This window comes from Miniopterus natalensis, chromosome 1, assembly GCF_054644295.1.
Source record: "Miniopterus natalensis isolate mMinNat1 chromosome 1, mMinNat1.hap1, whole genome shotgun sequence".
Taxonomy (NCBI): Eukaryota; Metazoa; Chordata; class Mammalia; order Chiroptera; family Miniopteridae; genus Miniopterus; species Miniopterus natalensis.
Genome location: NC_142081.1, coordinates 7,049,772 through 7,070,032, shown reverse-complemented (window position 1 = coordinate 7,070,032; position 20,261 = coordinate 7,049,772). Strand labels below are relative to the sequence as shown.

The 20,261-nt window shown below is 50.0% G+C and overlaps 1 protein-coding gene and 1 non-coding gene across 2 annotated transcripts; one reads left to right on the top strand and one right to left on the bottom strand.

Annotated features, from left to right (window-relative positions):
- Positions 1 to 10,174: 10,174 nt before the first annotated feature.
- LOC148094007 (small Cajal body-specific RNA 13) lies at positions 10,175 to 10,449 on the bottom strand. The gene has a single exon (XR_015716272.1).
- A 1,239-nt stretch (positions 10,450 to 11,688) lies between these two features.
- GLRX5 (glutaredoxin 5) lies at positions 11,689 to 17,190 on the top strand. The gene is made up of 2 exons (XM_087813761.1): positions 11,689 to 11,977; positions 16,527 to 17,190. Exons 1-2 carry the CDS (start codon positions 11,689 to 11,691, stop codon positions 16,703 to 16,705), a joined length of 468 nt encoding a protein of 155 aa, XP_087669887.1. The 3' UTR covers positions 16,706 to 17,190.
- Positions 17,191 to 20,261: the final 3,071 nt, after the last annotated feature.

Here is a 20,261-nt window from a genome sequence, read left to right as displayed (position 1 = left end):
TAAGAGTATAAAGTGTGTCAGAGGCACAGGACTGGGTCCTGGGGTGACCGGGTCCCAGCGTTTGTTAACGCTATTTGTTAGCTGTGTAACTTCGGGTAACCTCTGGGTTCCTGGATCTGTAAAATCAGATAACTGGAAAAAATCGCCTCTGAGTTACTTCTCCCAATTTAAAAAAAAACAATGTGAATCTTAATGCATTGGACGATGATGTCATTTAGTATGACTAAACACTGCAATCGTTATATGCCAAGGAATAAGTACAATAAACCCCAAAATGTTAAAGCACAATGGAAAACTTTATTCCTAAAAAGCAAAGCCCTTGTAAAAGGGGCATGCCCTATTTCTCCTGCAGGCGGGCAGCCCAGTCTCCTTTCTGTTTCTGCCGGGAACACCTTACGTGGCTTCTTTTTAACCAAACATTTGATTTTGAGATAACTGTAGATTGTGCAGGTGTAACCAATGATACAGAGAGATCCTCTGTACCCTTTACCCAGTTTTCTCCAATCTTGTAAAACTATATAAACAAAGTCCCAGTGAGGACAGGGACACGGACACCATCAGGATACAGAGCACCTCCATCACTCCGAATCCCTCAGGCTGTTCCTCCCTCCTGCCCTCATCCCTTCCTGAACCATTAATTTGTTCTCATTTCTATACTTTTGCCATTTCAAGAAAGTTATATAATTGGGATCATAAGTATGTACTCTTTGGGGACTGGCTGTTTCTACCCAGCATAATTCACTGGAGATTCCACCACATTATTTTATCAAGAGTTCACAGTATGGACCAATCACAGTTTCACGCGTAGAAGGACACCTGGGTTGTCCCCAGCTCGGGGCTACTTTGAATCAAGCTGCTATAAACATTCGGTACAGGCTTTTGTGTCGATGCGAGTTTTCGCACTGTAAGTGTTAACTGTTAGCTCGAGTACACATATACAATACCACACCGCCAGATCTTTACCTACTTACTCACAGTGATGAACACATCCCAGGGATATGTAAGTGTCCAGTGACTGCCCAGGATATCGGGCCATGAGCTCGGAAGTCCAACAAAAGCAAAGTATGTGGTTCCTACCATCAGGAACCTGCAATCTAAGGGGAAGTAACATTAAGGCTGAAATGACCAGATAATACTGCAGGTCAGCGGATGCGAGACTGCATGGGACAGAGTGACTCCTAGAGGAGTCCAGAAATGGGGGGGTGAAGGGGGGGAAGGTTCAAGTGTTTGGGGAAAGGTGTTCTGGACAAGGCAAGATGTGAGCTACGTGTTGGATGATGGACCATAATAATGATATTTAGCTTTTATTAAAGGGTGACTAGTGCCAAGTACTGTCCTAAACCTTTACTTATATTAACTCATTCCATCCACCTTCAGGTTGAGTATAATTATCATCTAATTTTACAAATGATGAAAGGGAGAAGGTAATCACTGGCCCACTGTCACACAGCTATCACGTGACTGACCGAGGGTACAAATCCAGGCACTCTGGCCTCAGCCCACACTCTTAATCACTGTGCATCCTGTCTGGGAGCAACAGTGAAGGGCCATTTTCTGGTCACGATGAAAGTCCAGTCTGTTTCTTAGGTTATATTTTTACACAGAGCTACACTGAACCCAAAATGTTAGGCCCTGGCTTCATTCACGTGATGAGTTCTTTGTGGTCAAGGTTACGATGAAAAATAAGTTCTTTGCAAAGAACAGCCCCAGCTTTAGTGACGGGCGAGATGCCTGGTGTGTGTGTGTGTGCGTGTGTGCGCGCGCGTGTGTGTGTGTGCGTGTGCGTGTGTGTGTGCGCGCGCAGCAGGGCTCCAGCTATGCCTGTGCCCTGCGTCTGCTGCAGGCGGAGAGAGCGTCAGAGCTGCACAGCTGTAAGGGGCTAGGGCTGCTGGGCCACTTCAGAGGGTGAGTGCGGTTTCGTGTTCTCTGAACTGCTGTGCACTGTACCAGGGAAGTCGCATCAGCTATTTCCTTGGTTACCAAACACTCGAGCTGTGCGATTACCCTCCAGCCACAGCCTTGACTGCTGCTCGCCCTTCCAGCTTCACCATTTGGGTTTAAACAGTAGCATTTTAGGAACCTGGCTTATTTTTGTTCTGAAACCTAAATGCAGCCTTGATAATGTCAGTGTTGCCAGCCCTGCTGGGGGCTGGCAGAGCGAGAGGCTCACTGAACGGAAAGCTGGTGGTCTCTCTCTGTCCAGCGTGGGTTCCCCAGCTGGCTGAGCTGGGTGAGCCCTATCCCCTCCCCAGGTCTAGATGGGGCCACTTCCTGCCCTGTCTCCCCTGGAGGAGCTGCCATGAGGATCAGAGAAGGGCAACATGCCAGACAAGCTTGCAGTTCTGTGCTGATGTGAGCTGCCGTGGGAAGAGAAAGCCTCCGATTACTACTTCCGAACAAAACTCCGCAGCAGACACCCCCTCAGCCCGAGGCTGAGTAAGGAAGGCTTGCTTCCCTGGGAGGAGAGAAACCCTGCCTCGCTGTGCTCCATGGAGACGTGGTTTGAAATCCACAGGAGTGTTCTCGCCTGCTCTGAGCGGACGCGCCGTCCTGCCCATGTGATAATATTAGCAGCGCTGTGATAGGCAGTGCGCCCAGAAAGCCGGGGGAGGCCAGGCCCCTGCCTGGCAGGCTGGCAGAGGCCGGGCCTTGCCACCCAGGCTGGGGCAGCAGGACGCAGGCCGGCCATGAGTGTCACCCCCACCATCGCCCTGCAGGCGGGCAGGCTCTGCTCTTTGGGGAAGCCCACACTTGGGGTACGGCTGACCCCTTTATTGGAGGGGCAGGGGCTTGTGTCCAGTAGGTCCCTGCGTCTGTATGCACCATTGCTCTAGGTGACAAGTCTTGATGGTGAAGACGCTTCTGGAGCAGAGAAGGACCCTTCACTGCGGGAGCCTCATGGACAAAACCGTAGACTCTCGCTGCAAACAGCGGGCCCCAGACACACGCAGACCAAATGCTTTCCAGAGTGCCTGCTAGGTCCTTGCTGGAGCCACAGCCCCTGGACTGAGATTTTAAAGAACGTGAATCCTAGGTGTCTTTTTGGATATTGCAGAGTTGGTGTGCCCAGAAAAACGGCAGGCAGGTGCCATGGAGGCACCTTGTGGCTAATTAGAGAGCCAGGTTCAGCAGACAGACGCAGCCCCCAGGCAGGCAGGAGGGAGGCAGCACACAGCCTGTGCCCTCGGTGTCTGGAAGGTCCTTGCCGGTACTGTGCCCGGGGGTTAGTTCTCCACTTCCCGATCCAGGCTGCTTCATCACCCAAACGGAAACGTTTGTCACTGGTGAACCTGGGCAAGAGGACTGGGCCCTGTCTACTCAGTTTAAAACTCGATGACGCCCTAAAGCAAAGGTACACACACACACACGCATGCACACACACACACCTACACACCCATGCACACATGCACACACACCTACACGCCCATGCACACATGCACACGCGCCAGCCAGAACACACTTTACAAATTCACTGCGCTGCTCCTCCCCGCTCCAGAGACCCTGAGAGGTTCCGGGAGCCCTGACTGGGTCACCCCCCAGCCGTGTTCACCTGCACGGCCAAATCCAGGAGACACTCGGGCCTTTCCCGGCCCGTGTGGCTCCTGCCGCCGTGGCCAGGCCCTCTCCTGGGAGCTCGTGCTTCTGCCCCCCGCCCTGCCCCTTCAGTCTTCTGGCCAGTCCTCCCCCAGCTGTGCACATTCCCGGGGGGCTTCCCTGTTGTCTTCTTTTCCTTGCTCTTCCTGCCCAAACCTCTCTCATTAGGTCCAGATCTGTAGATGCAATTATCTGAATACAACCCCCCTATGTTTCAGATACCACCTGGTCACTTAGATGCCACCAATTCCTCAAAACTCAGAATGTCCAAAAGTAACTGACTCACCCCTTCCAGCCTCCTTCCCGCCTGCCCTGCCTCAGCATGTAGGAGCCACCAGCGGCTAGGCTGGGCACCTGGGACCCACCCGAACCCCTCCCTCTTCTTCCTGGGCCCCTCCCCACATCCAGCCAGTTGCCAAATGCCGTCAATCCTACCTCCGAGGTCTGGAACACCTGCACCCCGCCAGCCAGACCTGCCTGTTGGTCTCATTGCCCCCAGTCCATCTTCAACCATCCTCCCAGGCTCCTCTCTCAAGGACTTGCAGCTTACACGCTTTCTGTGACCTCCTCTCATCCCACGGGAGAAATCCTAGGGCCCCCAGCACTGTCCATGCGTCTGAGTCCTCACGGGCCTCTGCCTCGCTGTTTCCTCCTGCTCCAAGTACTCCCCTTTTAAGCAGCAGCTCTGCCCTTTTTGCAACATCCAGTTAAAGCGCCGCCCCCTCTACTGTGCTTTCCCTGCCGGGTGGTGCTGACTGCTGTACTGGCCCCACCCCCACCCTACTCCAGTGCTCTGACAGTCTCCCATTTGTCAGTCTCAGTCATGACTGGAGGGTCCATGGGGGGCGCTGGCTTACTCACTGGGCCCAGAGCTGGTGGGTGCCCCATGGGCGAATGTTTCCTCCCCGCCACGGCACAGGCCTATGAGTTTCACCCATTTTGGGATTTCTGAGCTGTCGCCTGCACTGTCACCATGCTATGTGATCTCCATTCAAGAATTAATAACACATCAAGCCCCGGCGGGGTGGCTCAGTTAGTTGGAGCTTCGTCCCCATACACCAAAAGGTTGCAGGTTCCATCCCTGGTAGGGACCCGTATGGAAGGCAACCGATCGATGTTTCTCTCTCTCTCTCAACTCAGTAAACATACCCTCAGGTGTGGATTAAAAAAGGAATTATGCATTGAGTACATACAAAGTGCTGGGTATAGCGCTAAGGACCAGCGGCAAAAAAGAATTCAGTTGGGCTACTGGCTGCCGGTCTAGCAGTGGGGGAGGGGGAACATAAAAAATGAAACTATGATACATACAGGCCCCTGAAAGGTTTGGTCCCCAACAGCCGTGAAACAGGCTGGCTCTATTCTTCAGTGCCTCTGACTGCCCGTCCCGGGTGAGCAGGACGTCAGCACTCAGAGGGCAGCTTTCTGGGCGGCCATCTCTTGCCTGACGTCAGCCACGCTCTCTCAAGCCCAACATTTAGCTCATGCAGCTTGGAAAAAAATGAACTTCATGCCAATGTTGTCCAGTCCCTCACCATGGACTGATATGAAGTCCATAACAAGCAGAAAAAAACTGCTTATCAGGCATAATGAGGAAGAGTGTGTCCCTCAGGATTACTTTTTGTGACATAACCTCTTTGAGCCATGCATGTGTGTAATTTTTGTTGGCAATGTGATATATACGACATTTCCCTTACTTCTTAGCCAGGGCACGTGGAATGTAATTTCCTTTCCTGGTGACTTGATATTATGATACAAGGCTCTAAGCTCACAGAATAGTGTCTTGTGAGGGCTGGTGGCCCCTGCTTATTACAAATGCTCCCAGAATGCTGCTTTCCAAACAAACAAACAAAAATCCCCAGAATGTCTTAATTTTTAAAATCTCCCCTTAATCTGTTAGCCATTGCTTCCTCCTGCTTTTAGTGTTAAACTGTTTAACACTAATGACTGTAACATTAGAAAACTAAGCCTTGGCCATTCCCTAAAGTAAGAACAGGACTTGGATGAGAACTGAGTGTCTTGCTCCCAGACACTGTGCCATGACGGGGACAGCATGTGCTGGCTGTCCCTGACCCTGCTTCTTAAGTAAAAGAGACTAGTGCCCCCTACCTGCCTTGCAGAGTAAGGCAGAGGCTCATGAGGAAATGCTCCAAGATCCTCAGGACAGAATGATTTTGAAATATGACGTGTTGATTTTTAACATAAGCAAAATCCCTTCAAGTAAGAGGATGTTACTGGCCAGGGCCAGCCAGCAGGACGTGTGAACCGTCAGAGCTGCAGCCGCGGGATGCAGACGAACCAATGGGAAGGTGGGGCCGACTGGGCTGACGCACTCGGGCGGCCCGCGTGGCATCGGTGGCATCGGCCCCTCCTCGAGGACTGCCACTGCACTATCCGCAGGGGGGGCCTGCCAAGGCGGCACCTTCTCTTCGAGGCTCTCAATACCGAATTCTCTTGGTCACCTAATTTAGCAAGTGAGGTTATGCAAATGACCCCCCTTACTTTTGCTTTTTAATCAGAGGATAGTTTATAACGGTCTTTTACTAAAGCTTTGAAACTCTGGCTCATTGAAATTTGGTAACAGTTAACTAAAATATCTCAGTGGGCTACACTTTCAAAAAGTTTCAAGTTAGAATTAACAAATGGAATTTTTCAGGCCATAAAAGCAGAAAACTATTAAAAATCCTCCAGTGAACACTTATGTCTCATCCCAGTTCCAGCCTCCCTCGCCTCCATGAAATCGGTGGATTTCACTTCCTTTCCCAGGTGGATCGTTGAACAATGTGGAGCAATGGGTCCCGACGCTAGCGAGGTTAATTCTGAAGGCAGTAAATTACTAAGGCTCAATGGTGGAGGCACCCAGTGGAATTCTGACTCATCATAAAGAGTATTTAGGGCCTTGGCAATACATCTTAGCACTCATTCACAGAAAATAATAAAACTGCCTAACTGTTCATCTGGCTGCAAAGCCAGTGATTATCAGAGGGAGCCATAAACTTCTGCTAACAGATAAATCTCCCTCACAGGTCTGACCCACAACAGCATTGGCTCCTGGCTTTTTATACTCTGTGGTCTAGGCACTTTCTCAACAGTTGTTGAACTATAATAAGTTTGAGTTACAGAAACTATCGCTGGTAGGAAAAAGAAACACATAATGCAAAACATTAAAACCTTTCATTAAACAGACAGTTTGGGGAAAGCCAACTATTCTCCTATCACCTATAACCAAGTCTGAGCATGTTTTATGATTACCACTTAATCCTTAATATCTAACCTTGTATGAAATGTGACCTGGGCTATTTTCCTCAGAATAAAATAAGGTTCTCAAACAGAACAGAGTCCAGCAGAAGTCTGGAGTTGGGCCTCAAAGCAAAAAAGGACACATGGGGACGAAGGAAAATAAAACTTCCAGAAATGGAATCTATGGTTTCCATTTTTCTCATTGGGTTTTAGATTTAAAGTGTCATTTTAGTTCCACAAAGCATAAACATCACATCTGTACCTAATATACTCACATGCAGAGCCAAAGAAAAGATTCAGGAATATTGAACTTTCTGTGGGACTTGCTGGCGATGTTATGACTCAGCAGTACAATTTCAAAGAGTGCTTGTGAAGGCAACAAAACTCCTGGAGGGACTCAACACGCTCAAGTCTGTCAAAAAGACCTTACACACAAACACTGGACAGAGAACCTAATTCGGGGACCGAAATATCTGAGAAGCATTACCTTAGACTTAGCGGTAAGGTCCAAATGAACGCGTGTACACAAAACCAAACACAAGACGCTATTGTTTGGGGGCAGATGTTCAGGAGCAGAGGAGAGTACAAATCAGTCCCTTAGGCTCTGCAGCCCCTGTATAGAGACTTCCTGAAATAACAATAACTGTTTGCAGACATCACACATTTTTCACAAACCCAGGAAGGCAGGAGGGGTGGAAAACTCCCCGGAGAATCAAGAACTCCCAAGTATTTAGGGATGCTCGGGACGAGAACCCAGGGCTCACACCACCCATCTACAATTCACCTCCCAGAACAGGCTCGGGTTCTGCTGTGGCCTCCGGGCCTTTCATAAATGCTTCTCACAGCCTCTCCCATAGCTGGGTCTAGACTGAGCTAACACACTTTACAGCGCACCACACCATTTCTCTTCACTTTACAGAGAGGCAAGCAGGACCTAGGATCCAGCAAGAGCAGCCCTAGCAAGGCCTTCCTTCCTGTCTCCAGGCTGAGCCCACTGGAAACCTCAACTAGCAAAACTGCGGCCACTCCCCTAGCCAGAGGAGTGCTTATAAAAACAGCTGTCTCTGTCAGATAGAGGTGGTAAAATCCAGAAGGCATTTCTATCTTTGCATTAGGGATTAGCAAAGATTCTCCTGGGGGGGCAGGGCACTGCCTTGGCTTCTCACACATTACATTATTTTTAGGGCAGTTGGGGAATCAAGTTCATTCTAGGGTCTCAGTGACACTCTAAAATTACCGGATAATAGCTAAATGCACCAGAGAGAGGTTTCAGCTTCCAGCCGGAACTCTGGGTCGCAAATGCTATTTTATTTTAACTCAGGAATGTTTGCTGGCTCAACCCCTTGTGCAACCCTGGCAGCCACTCTTCTCTTAAAATGACACTCACAGAATGCTCTGACCAGCCTGGACCTTGCCACTTCTATATCGCAAGCCCTGTGCACAGAAACACGCCCTCTGTCAGAACGCACCACTGACTCCAACATGGAAGTCAAGGCACAGAAACACAAAAGCTGAGTTCAAAGAAAGCATCATATTGGCTCCACAATCGACTCTTCATTTAGGGCTAATGCATCGGAAGGCCCGATCTCAAATTTGGAAGGTTTTTTGTTTTTATTGTTTTTTAAATAAATCTTTATTGATTTCAGAGAGAGGAAGGGAGGAGGGAGAGAGAGAAACATCAACAATGAGAGAATCATTGACCAGCTGCCTCCTGCAAGCCCCCGACTGGGGATTGAACCTGCAACCTGGGCATGTGCCCTGACTAAGAATTGAACTGCAATCTCCTGGATCCTAGGCTGATGCTCAACTGCTGAGCCATGCCCAGCCAGGCAAATTTGGAAGGTTTTTAACTATGTTTCCACATGAGTTTACTTTTGGAGCAGTGGATGGAAAGGAAAAATTTTCCAAATATAGTAAAGCCTTATCTATAAATAAGTGCAGGAAAGAAACATTGTCAGAATGCGAGTCAGCATGTTTATAGGGGTCTAATTATCTCTTGTGACCAAAATGCCAGGATTCTCGCAGGTTTCTGTGTACTTCCCTCCCTTACTTCTCCATTAATGTCCACAGGGGAAAGATCAGAAATTGATCAAGATTATTGACTTGGGTTCAAAACACCCAAACTTATTTGAGTATAAATGCAGATTTCCGACAAGTGTTTATTTAAAGAGTATGCTTGTGTCATGCTTTCGTTATAGAATTACTAAAGAGAAACCTCAAAACTAAAATGCCAAATCATATATAAGGGTTGGCTGCATGGGAAGAAATCTTTATTTTGAATACTATTTTCTCTGCTTCTTTAAATCACCGACATTTGGAGCCCATACTCCAAGCGTGGTTTTAACTCAAAGACAGAAATTACTATGTTCAACATATACAACATTTTATCATTTTGATTCATTAAAAACTTAAACTTAGGTGTATTGTCTCAATTTCTTCGGTTTAGATCTGTGATTTGTTTTCTTCCCTTGATCACGCTACCAAAGCCACCCGTTTAGCTCCCTGAAGAGCATGGACATGCTTTCCCACAGCGTACATTTCACTTGGGTTCTTATCTGACTCTGTGCACAGCAGTTCCACTTAATACGTTTGAGAAACACAGGCTTTGTATCTTCCTGCTCAAGGATTACTCCTAATCTTTAGTGACAGCTGTGTTCTCAACTTAACAAAACACCTCACGACTGGAAAAGCAAGTACATTTCCGAAGCCAACATTACTCTCGGTAAGAGGTGGCATTACTGTCCCCGTCTCCCATCCTCAGAACCCCAGTGTGCAAATTCTCCCTCTTCCACTCAACGCAGAGGCCCAATTAGACAGTTTGGAGTAGGCAATAAGCAACTTACATTTTCAAGAACAAATCACCAATATTTATTTTAAAAACACAACTTACTATAACATAAGCATGAGTAAAGGGTGATTTTGGAAATAATATATTCTCTGCTAAGTGCACCGCAGGCTGGACTTCTGGAACAGGTCTGCTTCTGCATCACAGCGCTTCCTGTCTATTTCTGAGGCTTGTTCCTCTGATTTACCTGGAATCAACGAATCTGGGGAGGAAAGAGATTCTTTCAGAAGCTTGTCAATTTTGGGTGCCACGTTAGAAAACTCCCAAACATCAGTACCATCGACTGGATGAAACACGTTTCTGGGGAGCACTTCTGAGTAACATCTTGAGTTCATTTTCAGTTTGTTCGGCTCAAGTTTTACCCCGAAGGATTACCTGGAAGATTCGCTTGCTGACAGGGCGTGTACTAATTTTCTCATTTTAAATTTGGGCACCTCCAAAGCACAAAACAGGTCATCCCCAGAAACCATTTCAAAAATACTTAAAAAAATAATAATAACATGTAGCAGTACTTAAGTGTCCAACAGAAACCGCTCCATCTGTTAAACAATATCTCGACTGCAAAGCTGCTCTTACTGTTGGTGGATAGAAAATGACACGGGGCAGTCATCATCACCGTGGCAACAGCACGCGGGAACTATCAGAGGAAAATTGCACACGGAAGGCTGGCCCTCGAGCAGTCATGCCTCAGCTCCCTCTGGAGTATGCTCTTTCTGCACGTCTGGTGTGCTCCAGGGTACGGCCAACCCGGCGCGGGTCCCAGACCACAGAGCAGGCGGCGATCCCACCGAGGCCCCCCCCTTCCCAAACCATTCGTGCGACCAACAGGAGCGCCGGCCCCGCTCCAAGCACAGTGAACGAAGCCGAGCGCCTGGGCGCGGGTGCGCATTCGATCAACATCTAATGACGCGCGTTAAGGTGGAGACTAGAGACAGCGACGGGCCCTTCGTTCTGAGCTCGGGCCCCCACGCGCTGCTCTGTACCTGCTTCTCGCTTCTCGCGCCGACCACCAGCCTCGGTCATCGGGTCCCCCGGGGCCCCCGCGCCCGCTCGGTGCCGAGCGCGCGGCGCCTGCACACCAAACGCTTGTCCAACGAACCAATTTACGTCTTAGTCGCCCAGGGGCTTAAGTGGGGGTGGAAAGCCAGCGAACCCCACACCCCGACGGGGTCACACAGTCGAGAGCGCTTTAAGAAACTTTTACAAGAAAAGGTGATTAGGAGAAAGACCCGCGCGCCAGAGGCCGGAGCCACAAGCCGGGCCCGGCGCTCTCCGCTCCCACGTGGGCGGCGCGGCCGACGCAGGGGCGGGATACGCGGCCCGGGCTCGATGGCGCAGCCCCGGGCAGGCCTGTGGGCCAGCGCCCGGCCCGCTTCCGCCGCGAACCGCCGCATTCGGCCGGGGCCTCAGGGAGGCACCGCAGCCGCTCACCTAAGCTGGGAAGGACGCACCCGCGCCTCCTCCAGCCCAGTTACCGCTCGCCACGCGGGGAACCAGGCGCCCGCCACCCGCGTTGCCACGGAAACTCTACCGCCACCTACACCGGAACCGGAACCTTCCTCTGGCCGTGACCCCTTCCCGGCGTTCCGCGGAGCGGCACAGGGGGCCCCGCCCAGTGCCTTTCCCAGTCCGCCGGATTATCCCGGCCGCCCGTCTTCCGCCGGAGGGAAGTCGCCTGCCCCGGCGTTTCGCCTCTCTAGGCGCTGGGGAGCGTGACCCCGATGGACATCCGCTCTCTCCAATCAACTGACAAAGCGGTTGCCGAGGGCCAATGGTAAGGCTGTAAGATGCGACTCCGGCGTAAGACCACCTTCAACCTGTTGGGGCGGGGCGAGTAACCGGATTGGAAGACTCGAGTAATTGTGAGCCAGCCTTCTCCAATGACGGGGAGCAGATTGGAGCCTGCCCAATGGGGGACCCCGGAAGGCGGGCCGGACGGCTGCGGGGCGGGGAAAGGCTCCCTGGGGCCGGCAGAGGCACCCGGCCGTCGAGGGTTCCGGCGAGCGTGCGGGATGAGTGGGTCCCTGGGCCGGGCGGCGGCGGCTCTGCTCCGCTGGGGGCGCGGTGCGGGCGGCGGCCTGCGGGGCCCGGGCGTGCGGGCGGCGGGCTCGGGCGGCGGCGGCGGCTCTGCGGAGCAGCTGGACGCGCTGGTGAAGAAGGATAAGGTGGTGGTCTTCCTCAAGGGCACGCCCGAGCAGCCCCAGTGCGGCTTCAGCAACGCGGTGGTGCAGATCCTGCGGCTGCACGGCGTCAGCGACTACGCGGCCTACAACGTGCTGGACGACCCCCAGCTGCGGCAAGGTCAGGCCCGCCGGGTGCGGGGCCGGGGCGGCGGGCCAGGCCGCTCGGCGGGGCCGGGGCTGTGTCTGGGGTTCGAGCCGGGGCAGGGCACGGGGTTCTGCCGCGTCAGAGGGCCTGGGACCGGGGACGTGGGTGACCTGAGCAGGGTCTGGGCTCTGGCACCCTTGTCAGCTCGGGCAGTGGGCGAGCCCCAGCGGCTGGCCGACCCTCGGGCTGAGCCGACACGGGCGTCTCGGGGCGAGCGAGCTCGGGCTGCGTCCGGGGTCAGCGGTCAGCAGCCCGGCTCCCCGCGCAGCGGGACTGGGGAAGTGGAGAGAGGTATCGTAAGAACCTAGGGGGTAGGCACCTTTGGGGGTACTTTGAGGGCGTTGGCCTGTCTCGAGGATCGATTAGGAGCTGGTGCTGAGAGCGGTGGGGCCGAGTTTGCTGCCTGAGGGTGGTGGAGTCGGAGGCTGGCCTGGAGCTTCAAGGCGCAGGGCGTCAGAGGCCATCCCCTGTTGTTGCTCCAGGGAGTGGTTGGCGCAGCTTTTGCATCGGTCTGAGTTGGGATCTGGTGGTGTGCAAGAAAAAGGCATGAAGTCAAGGGCGGGGGAGAACTTGTGGGGCTACGGCTTGGAGAGGCTTGTCCGGAGAGGGGCAGGGGACCGCTCCGGGTCCCTCGCTAACTCACGCTTGGAGCTTGAGGAGCCAGGCGCCAGGCAGGACCTGTGGCTTTTCAGTGGCCCAGGGGAATGGAGGGAGGCAGAGGCCCTGACTACCAATTAGCATTTTTTTTGCTGAGCACCAGGCTGGGAACCTTTCTAGGGGTGTCCATGGGTCTGCTCCTTGGCTAAGGTTGGTGGGGTTGGTGGAGAAGGGGGGAGGATGGCTTGGTGGAGAAGCAGGGAGGGTGGCTTAGGTCCCCTGCATTCCAGTTAGAAGTTTGTGATGACTGAGTTCTGGCGTCTCCCTGAGCCTAGTGCTGTTTGGTTACGGTGTTCTAAAGTAGTCTTAAAGCACCGGGTTCTGTTCATTGACACGTAGAATTCTTCATTCTGTTGTTCTGTGTTTATGACGTTGTCCTGCTTCTGAAATGATCGATCATGTCATTCTTACATTGATGAGACAGGCCAGTGTCATGGAAAAGCTTTGGGTTGGAATCCTTCTGTGGCCAACTCTTGGATCTGGTTTCTAAAAGTTTTGTTGTTAAAAACACAACTGGTATCATGCATATCTATAGGGTGTCCCCCAAAATGTATACACCCGCTTTGAGTAATTATAAAGTTTATTAAAATACATTTTATTCTCAGAATTGAGTTACCAGCTGTTAAAGTGTGTCTACCTTGGGGGGGGGGGGTACCTTGTAGATATACATAGTATTTTGCCCTCTTGAGAGACGGGAGCATGTCTTGTGCCACTGCCTGGTGCTGTGTATATTGCTTATGCAGAGCAAGATTTCAGTGACTGTCTTAATAAGTAAATGCTGCTTTTATTTATCATATCGTAAACCCTCTTCCATGTTCTTAAAAACATTATAAACACTTAAATTTCTGCCTGTTCAGGTCACTGTTGTATTTCTTGCTTTGGGAGCAGTGTCTTTTGAAGGAATTCTCAGTACCCCTATTGTCAAGTGTTCATTAAGCATTTGAAAATATGTTCACCCTTTTTGGTGTCAGGGAACTTAGGGCAAGAGAACAATACCTGTGACGCGCAAACTTTAGAAGGCGGATAACGAGTTGTTGGCATGTGTTTGTGTGGTGGACACGTTGTACACTGAAGATGAGAGTACAAAATAGTTTCCAGCACTTTGGAGGAATAGCTGTCAGTACCTAGGAGAGTTGAAGGTGAACATAGCGGAGGACCCAGCTGCTTCACTCCTGCGCAGTCTAGAGCAGGATTGACAAACTTCCATTGTAAAGGGCCGGAGAGTAAATACTTCAGTCTTTGTTGGCCACACAGTCTCTGTTGCAGCTATTCACATTGGCTGTTCTGGGTGAAGGTAGTCAGGGATAATTCATAAATGAGTAAGCGTGGCTAAGTTCCAGTGAGACTTTACCACAGCGGGAAGTGGACCCGATTTGGCCCAAAGGCCCTACGTAGTGTGTTGTTATTAAAAACACAACTGATATGTCACCTCGTGGTCTAGAGACAGACCCTGCATGTAAACTAGGAGACATATGTAAGGATGTTCTTTGCAGCATTGCCTATAATATTTATTAACTAGAAAAACCCAAACATAATATCATGCACATAAATGGTTCACATACATAAGTGTACTAGACATTTAAGAAAGTTAAGAATTAAAAAGAAGTTCATATTTACTTTAAACATTTCTTAATTCCCACAACCCACTCTGAGTCATCATAAAAGTGAAAAAAGATTTGTAACTGACATCGTTGTAAAAATAAGTTCTGATAGATAGTATTTGAGGATAGAGTTAAAAACAAAAACAAAAACACAGCTTGTCTGCTAAGTCATCGTGTAGCACCGGCGTCAGAATGTGGAAGAGCTAGACTCCATCAGGGTTTCCCAGTGTACCTGGATGCGGTACTGTATGGACACTCTCATGCCTGATGGAATTTGCCCCTTATTTGGTTACCCCCACACCACAGGTTTTTTGGTGTTTTTTTTTGGACACTCAGAGCGACTTAAAAATATACTTTACAGTTGCTAAGAGGGTAGATTATAGAATTTCTCATCACACACACACACACACACACACACACACACACACGCACAAAATTTGTAACTGTGGGTGACAGATGTTAGACTTGTGACCATTTTGCAGTATATGCAAACATCATGTGGTACACCTGAAATTAATATCTCATGTCAAATACACCTCTGAAAAGGGGTTAAGAAAAAGGAGAAGTGTGCTTTCAGAGAGAGGCTGTGACATCGTAACCATTTCTTCACGTGTGAGGTCTGGAGGAGAAAGATAAAGCCTTCAGCTCGCCCGCCCTGGGGCCTTCTCTAGTGCCGTCATTTAGAGCAACGTGGCTGTTTTTTAGAAGGGAGTGACTTATTTATTTATTTAAATATATCTTTATTGATTTCAGAGAGGCAGGGAGAGAGAGAGAAACATCAGTGATAAGAGAGTCTCTGATCGGCTGCCTCCTGCACGCCCCCCACTGGGGATCAAGCCCGCAACCTGGGCATGTGCCCTGACCGGGAATCGAACCGTGATCTCCTGGAGCATAGGTCGGTGCTCAACCGCTGAGCCACACTGGCCAGGCTAGAAGGCAGTGACTTTTAAATGAGAAACACATTGTGTCTTGGATGGTTATTTGTGATATAACTCAAATTAGTAATTTTGTTTGGAAAATAAATGTTTGATAATAAGTGATAGGGTATCAAGAGCCAGTTCTTATATTTTGTTTGTTTACATAAAAACCACCACTTTACCATCTTTGTAATTTGTATAATGTAGTTTGTTTGCAGAATCTGTAGACTTTTCTGTTTTATTTTGTGCTCATTTTGGCCATTTAAAAATAACTGCCTATCTATATAAGTATAAAAATATAATCTATAGCGATTTATTATAGGTCATGCTTTTGACCATCCTGTTTTAACATAACCAACCAATGTTTATTGGCTAGGTATGTTTTTAAAAGGATATTTCATCTCAGCATATGAGTAGAATGGTGAAGATGAAGGTTAGAAAAGAGCCATTTTTATGTCTTAGGATTGAAACTCTATTTCCTTTTTACTATTGTTATAACCATCATCCTATGGCTCAGAACAAAACAGAATAATTGCATGGCTGCACTGTCTCAAGCATGCTGGATGGTCTCTTGTATGCTGTGAGCTCTTGAGAGCAGGGGTGGGTCTCACTCACCCAGTGGTCCTGCGCCTGGACCTCCCTGCATTAACTCAGTCACTGTGAGCTCTGTGCTGATCCAGATCCCCCAACCCCTGGAGCGCCCATCGAGGGTGAACAGGATGAGGGCTCTCATCTGTAGACATAGGAAAGGGAGTTTTCTCTGGGTCAGAGAATTATTAAAGATAGAACCAATGCCTAACTTCTTGAGCATAAGTGACTGGTGACATTCATTACCCCAGACAGGCATGGGTGAGGATGGCCTCACTTGGCAGTGTCACCGTGATGGATCTCCGGTAAGTGATCCACTTGGAAATGCAGTTGTGGCATTTCTTTTAGGTTTTGTTTTACTGAAAACATGCCTGGCAGACACATGGAGAATGTGGCTCTGGTATCTTGTGTGATTTCCATAGCCGATCAGATTCTCTGCTCTTAATTCAGTGCCCAGTGTGTGCCCAGTGGAGCTTTACTCACCTGATTCTCATCAGAACCTTGTGAGAAGGGTGGACACAGGATGAGAGATTCAGTAGTAAACTTGTCTGAAGTTTGTAATTGGAAGAGTTGGGGTTTAAACAGCGGTCCATTTGGCTCTCAAGCTAATGCTCTTTGTAGCAAACACCTTGCTCCCTAAGGATGGGGGAAGCAAGGAAGGAACACTTGACCTTCTGCTAGGGGTGGGTAAAAAGCATTTTGCTGTGAAAAGCTCAGCTCTGACCATTTAAGTGATACTTAGGTGTTTTTTCCCCACAGGCATTAAAGACTACTCCAACTGGCCCACCATCCCGCAGGTGTACCTCAACGGCGAGTTTGTGGGGGGCTGTGACATTCTCCTGCAGATGCACCAGAACGGGGACCTGGTGGAAGAACTGAAAAAGCTGGGCATCCGCTCCGCCCTTTTAGACGAAACAAAAGACCAGGACTCAAAGTGAAGGTGTGGGTCCTCCCTGAGCAGAGACCCCACCATGATCCGTCCGATGGGAGAGGGAACCGCGGGGGTCGGACTCCCACTGCCAGAGAAGCCTTACTGAGTTTGGTGTTCGCTGCTCAGACAGCTGCTGGCACTGATCCTTCCAGTTTGTAAGCAGCCAGGTGATTTTAGTGTGTCTGGTGTTTGGGCTAAGAATTGTGAACTTAATTATAACCACTGCGCTGTCGTCATTGAGCGTCGCATTATCACATCACTGTAAACAGAATCTGTCGTAGATAGTCACTTGCCCTTTGCCTGATTCCGGAGGGAAAGTAGGAGCTTGTGAGTCATCACTACCATCCGTGAGTCCGCTGCCGGTGTGTCGGTCTGCAAACATAATATATCCCCCAACTTTTTGTACCTTGTTCTGTTAAGAAAAAAAGATGGGCAAGGAAGACAACATGAAAACTGGGGGGTGTTTTTAAATAAACTGCCAGGGATATGGGGTGTGTGCTGTTAATTTGAATAGCAAGAAGCCTGTTTTCAGTCTGTTCCTGCTGCTGTAACTAAATCTCATAGGCTGGGTGGCTTATAAACCACAGACGTTTATTTCTCACAGTTCTGGAGGCTGGAGTCCAAGATCAAGGCTCTGGCAGATTGAGTGTCTGGCAAGGACCCACTCCTGGTCCGCAGATGGCTGTCTTCTCCATGTCCTCACTAGGAAGCTCTCTGGGGTCCCTTTTGTTAGGGCGCTAATCCCACTCACAGGGGCTCCACCCTCATGCCCTGATCACCTCCCAAAGACCCCACATCCTAACAACCATCACTGGGGGTTAGCTGTCAACATAGGCATTCTGGGGGTACACAGACATTCAGTTTATAGCAGTCTAAGGATTTTTAGTTCCTGTGACGTTTTGATTTTAGACATTAAGATGATTTTCACCGTCTTCTATTAAATTTGCCACCAAAATTGCTATCAAGCTGTGCTCTGATCTTTCAGGGAAGGAAGAGTTGTAAATGCTGAGTGGTGTCGAAGGTCCTGGTGGAGGCTTGGGCGGCTGGCAAGAATTGAGGGGCGAGGCTGGAGGAGGCAGCCCGCCTGCCCACCTCTGAGACCCGTGCTGGGCAAGCTGACAGCGGTTAGATCAGGAGAAGGCATCAACAGTCCTTGAAGATGGGGTCCGCTGAGCATTTTATTTCTTAAAGAGGCCTTTCTAAAAGAAGGACTAGTTGGAGTCACAGCAGCGCCGCGTCAGTACCTTTTTCTAAGATGCCCAGTGCGTCTCCGTCCCTGTGCTACCGCTGGGACTGGACGCGAGGTTACCTGGGTCTGGGGCAGGGGGAGGGGAGCCCGCCTTAGTAGGGTGTGCCTTGGGATCCCCAGAAACCTTCTTCTCCAGGGGCTTAAGCTGGGCCTCTGTTTAGAATTGCGTCTTCACAGTGGCAGAGCTGGGAAGGGGGCGCATTTTTCCGTGGAAAGGGCAGATGATGCGAAAAGGCCAGCTCATGCCCCCAGAGCGCTTCTCCAGGCCTGTTCTGTCTGAGCCCACCTGAGTGCTGCTGGGAAGAGCTCTGAAAACAGCCTGATTACAGGTAGGATTGACCTGCTGGTCCTTTCCTACCTTGCTGCTCCTGCCACCATCCCTCCCCGGGAGGTTTTGGGATTCCCAAAAGAAAGGAAACTGGTAGCCCCACCCCCACTTCACTGGGGACATTCCTCTCAGATTAGAGGACTGCCCTTGGAATCCCAGAGCTCACCGCCTCAGGGCAAAGAAAAGCAGCTTATTCTCTCAAGAAGAATTTTCATTACATGAATTCATTGCACACCGCATCCCATCAGTACCTTCTGTGTCTGTTGTTAGCTAAGCGCTCACATGGACCTGGGGGAGGCGGGGACTCACCCGTCTGAGTCACTGTGTTTTACAAGGGAAAGTGGGCACTGGGAGGAAGGCCACGGGCTCAGGATCTCGCCTGTGCTGTTGCCACTTGGAGCCCAGACAAGATTGCAACCTTGCCCTTTGCAAAGAATACCGTTAATAAATCGCTCGCCACTGTCCCTGCGTAAATGCCAGGCCGGGGCACGCACACAGGGCTACAGAATCGTCCCTCGCCTTCCCGTACTTTTCCATAATTTTGCTGCTTTTGGCTTTTTCTTAGATCTACCTTTATACCCCTAGGGTTCATCTGAAAAATGAGACAGGAGGAGGTTACCAGCAGGGGAACATGAGTGTCAGAAACCCCCCTATAATGTCAGGACTCGGGCAGAATGGCCAAGTGACTCACTGGACTCAGAAGCTGGTGAGTCAGAGATCCTATCAGCCACAGAGAGCTAGAAGTTTAAGGAATCTCAGCCCTACAGGGAGTGGAGGTGCTCTTTCCACAAGTTAATTAATACTTTCATCCGTGTGCCTGACAAGTCCTCACCAAGCGGAATATCGTTGATGCTCTCAGATGTCAGTCTGGGCAATGATGTGCCTAATTGGGACTCACCCGGATAGCGAGAGCAGCCGCACCAGAGTCCCTTGTACAAACAGTGTCTCACACGGTCTGTTTAAAAATGCAGGGTCTGCCTCCCTGCCTCCCAGGACCCAACATTGTGACAGATCGGGCCTTCGTCACAACTTCAAAATGCTCTGTTGTTAGATCCTTAGAAATAGGTGAAGTTATTTTGGGAGATGAAACATCTGTATGATTTCAGAGAGTTTTTGTTTCACAAGCGATAGTTACATAAATGTCATCACATGTCACATAAGCTCTGAGTTGGGGAATACTCTAGAGCAGAGGTAACTTGTAGGAAGTCTCTTGGGTCTGTTATTGCCCCTGTCACATTCACTCATGTACAGTCTGGGACATCAAGCTTTCCAGTAATCATCAAAGCCACAACAGCTGGCTTGAGAGAGAATTCTTGTGAATTTAATAAATAGCTCCATTAGCCATTTAGAGAAGTTGTATCCTGAGGGTTGGATACCTTGTTACTTGTGACAGGAACGACCTTTGTGCCACAGGGTTTTGTTGAAGTGAATTTAAACCAGAGGTGACCAGTCTTCCAAGTTTGTCCTTGAGAGTCACTGACAGGGAAAAATAGATTTTGGTGGATCAACTACAGAAAAAGTAGTTGATTTGATAGGTTTAAAAAAATTGCATTTTCCACTTAAGAATTGGTTAATAAATCTCAAAAATGACTCGAAGTGATGCCCAAGAACTCTGGTGGCCAACTTGAGGGGGCCGGAAAGATGGTGAAAGAGGGAAGAGCTGTTTTAAGCCCAGGTACAAAGATAGGCAGGGTGACCGAGGGGGAACGTAGAGGAAGTCACGTCCCCATCCTGTGTCCTGAGAGTTGCACCCTTACTGTTCGTGGTGGCAGTTGTGGGCCAGGTGAGGTTGAACTGGGAGCAGATCCCGCCTGAGTCGGGAGACCGTACAGAACAGGCGCCTGGCTTCACAGACCTCTTCCCAACTCCGCAGAGTGGCCTCCGGCACACACCTCGCTGGCCATCACTCCCCACTCAAACCCCGGGGTGGCCACCCCTGACCTCCCCTTTGGCCATCACACAGGTTGCATTCGCCTTTTTCTTGGC